Source organism: Apaloderma vittatum, unplaced genomic scaffold (genome assembly GCF_000703405.1).
Source record: "Apaloderma vittatum isolate BGI_N311 unplaced genomic scaffold, ASM70340v1 scaffold27852, whole genome shotgun sequence".
In the NCBI taxonomy this organism is placed as follows: Eukaryota; Metazoa; Chordata; class Aves; order Trogoniformes; family Trogonidae; genus Apaloderma; species Apaloderma vittatum.
The window spans coordinates 1-2,743 of record NW_009705682.1 but is presented as its reverse complement, the minus strand read 5'-3'; the positions used below and the strand labels follow the sequence as shown (position 1 = coordinate 2,743).

Sequence of the window (2,743 nt, the reverse complement as noted above, 5' to 3'; positions counted from 1 at the left end):
TTCCAGCCCTGAACATTCTGTGATTCTGTGACAACGAGGCAGCTCAGGAACACCTCTCTGTTTTTGCTGCTACCGAACAAAATCAATTCTGCTTTCTCTTCAGGGAGGGGCTGCGACAGCAAGAGTTCGCTCCCAAAGTACTCGGGAGGTTACAAGGACGTTGCCCCGTGGGTGTGGTGACAGGGCTCGCTTGCTTCTCATACTGCTGAGAACATCCTCACTTCTAGTGAAGATAGAAAAGCTCTGAGATTGGGTTGTTACATTTTATTTTCTTAAGAAAAGCCATTTTGCAAGCGTTGAAGAATGCAGATTTTGCTGTGGTGTCCAGGGAGGTGCTTTGCAGGACAGATTTCTTTCAGCAACGCTCGTCCCTAAGACACCGTTTCTTTTTAATTCAGGGGGAAAATCTGGCTCCTTTTAGGCATAAAGCTGAATTTTCCCTTCATTTATTTCCTTGTTCAAGGCAGAACCATCAGAGAATCTATTGATATTGCTGAAAGCTATAAATGTGATTTACAGCAGTTGAATTTCTGACAGAAAGGAACTTATTTAAAGCTTGCGCTTAGAATAACAGAATTAAGGTCTTTGAAACGAGGCGATAACGTTTTTTCAGGCAATGCTGCCTTTCTTAAGCACCGATTTTTGCGCAGCCGCTGCAACTAAGTTTATTTTGTACTCTTGGTGAAGCTGATTTTAGTATTAAGACAATGCACGGAGAAGGAGGAGAAGCTTCGCACGATGGTCTGAAATAATTTTATTAAATCGTGATTTTGGGGTAAGAGACGCACTGAGACTTCCTCTCTTCGCTCCTTCTCCGCTTCTTTTCGGAAGGCGCAAGAACAAAAAGGTTGTTAACTTACTGATTGATTTATTACATTGTGCAAACACACCTAAAAATACTGAACATGTTAAGCTAAAAAAAGCTGTTAATGGTGAGGATGCCCTGACTCCCCTCGGCTGTTTTACCCCAGGTATTTCTTGCTCGCTCGTACCGATCCGGATCCAAAAGCCCCGGCAAGCAAAGCGTTTACTGGATTCATCGTGGAAGCGAATAGTCCTGGAATCCAAATCGGCAGAAAGGTGAAGAGCGGATCTCTGATTTGACGAGGAATTATTAGTCTCTTCTAAACTGATAATGCCACAAATTGCTGGTGAAGAAAAAAGAGGCTTGAGCAACAAAACATCTGCGTCGGCTTGTCTGCAGTGATCTTTGCAGTTTTGCCACACGCAGGCGTGTTTAATAATTACAATTTTACCGATTCTCATAAGGAATTGGTCCAAAATAAGATGGCTTTGCACGTCTTTAACCATAAAGACACAGGGTGCTTTAATTTTAGCTGCTCCTGCTCATGCAATAAGCCTCGGAGTTGTCTTTTGGCAGGGTGGCGGGGAGCGTGTGAAGAAAGAAACAAAATAAAGAAAGTGCTATTTGTAGTAGCAGGCAAAAATAGACATTGAACCTTAGGAAAGGATCCTGAAAACTTGAAAATCTCTTCCCGTTTCAGGAAATGAATATGGGTCAGCGCTGCTCTGATACCAGAGGTATTGTCTTTGAAGATGTAAGAGTTCCGAAAGAAAACGTACTAATAGCTGAGGGAGCTGGCTTTAAAATCGCCATGGGAGCTTTTGATAAGACCAGAGCGCCTGTAAGTATCTGAAACAAGTTCCTTCAAAAAAAAATACAGCAGGAGCTTCTGATTTTCATTCTGTGCTGTGCCCGATTCAGGTAGCGGCTGGTGCCACCGGATTAGCAAAAAGAGCGCTCGACGAAGCTACGAAATACGCTCTGGAGAGAAAAACCTTTGGGAAACCAATTGTTGAAGTAAGTTAAATATATTAAAAAACAGGTCCCAAAGCTCTCTTTTGCTGCCAGATGTGAATTTGCAAGGTTGTTCCTTGGTATTTAGATTTGTTCCATCTCTGCTTTTCAAGGATATGGGTCAGCACTACCTAAAAAAAAATGTAGCAATGCCCTAACTCCAGGGTCTCGTACTGTAACTTATTCCTCTTATTGTGACTTATTGATGATAACAGTAAAATCCCAAAGGAGCTCTGCCCAAACCCTTGAACCTCGTGTCCTGTCAGGACATACTTAAGCTCCTCAACTCGAATGAGCAGGAAAAAAAACCTCTGCGAGGTGCCTGAAACAAGGCTCGTGGTAGTAATATCGATAGAAAACTTAGTCACACCGCTGAGTGGGTTGTGAGACACCAGTGGTGCCGGTCACAGCCCGTACCGGGTCGTAAGAAATAACGAATAAACAGCTCCGGTCACAGCCCGTACCGGGTCGTAAGAAATAACGAATAAACAGCTCCGGTCACAGCCCGTAGCGGGTCGTAAGAAATAACGAATAAACAGCTCGCTGAACAAGGAACTAAACCACAGCTTCCTAATTTAACCGCCGCGAGTAAGCACGTTGTCGAATTGAAAACGTGCAAAGGCAAATGGAACGGAATGTTGGGAGCCTGACCCGGAGTCCGTCAAGCTCTTCACCTACGTGAAGAGGGGGCCGGTTAGCTCAGTCGGTTGAGTGCTGCGCTAACAATGGGTTCGATTCCCGCTCGGTCCCCATGTAGTCGAGAGGTGGTGTCCCTGGCGGCAGGGAGGCTGGATTAAAATGATCTCTGAGGTCCCTTCCAGCCTGGGCCGTTCTGTGATTCTATGATACGTTTTCCTGTGTGTGCTCAACTCGCAAATTCAGAAATTAAGGTTGCCGCAGTCTTCGTGGCTGCCCTAGAATTGT

General features: G+C 44.7%; 1 protein-coding gene across 1 annotated transcript; it reads left to right on the top strand.

The window, feature by feature from the left end:
- Positions 1-971: 971 nt before the first annotated feature.
- LOC104270989 (medium-chain specific acyl-CoA dehydrogenase, mitochondrial-like) lies at positions 972-1,822 on the top strand (the record flags this gene model as incomplete). The annotated part of the gene is made up of 3 exons (XM_009865523.1): positions 972-1,080; positions 1,506-1,646; positions 1,727-1,822. Coding segments are annotated over 3 exons (346 nt in total), but the record flags the coding sequence as incomplete, so codon positions are not given.
- Positions 1,823-2,743: the final 921 nt, after the last annotated feature.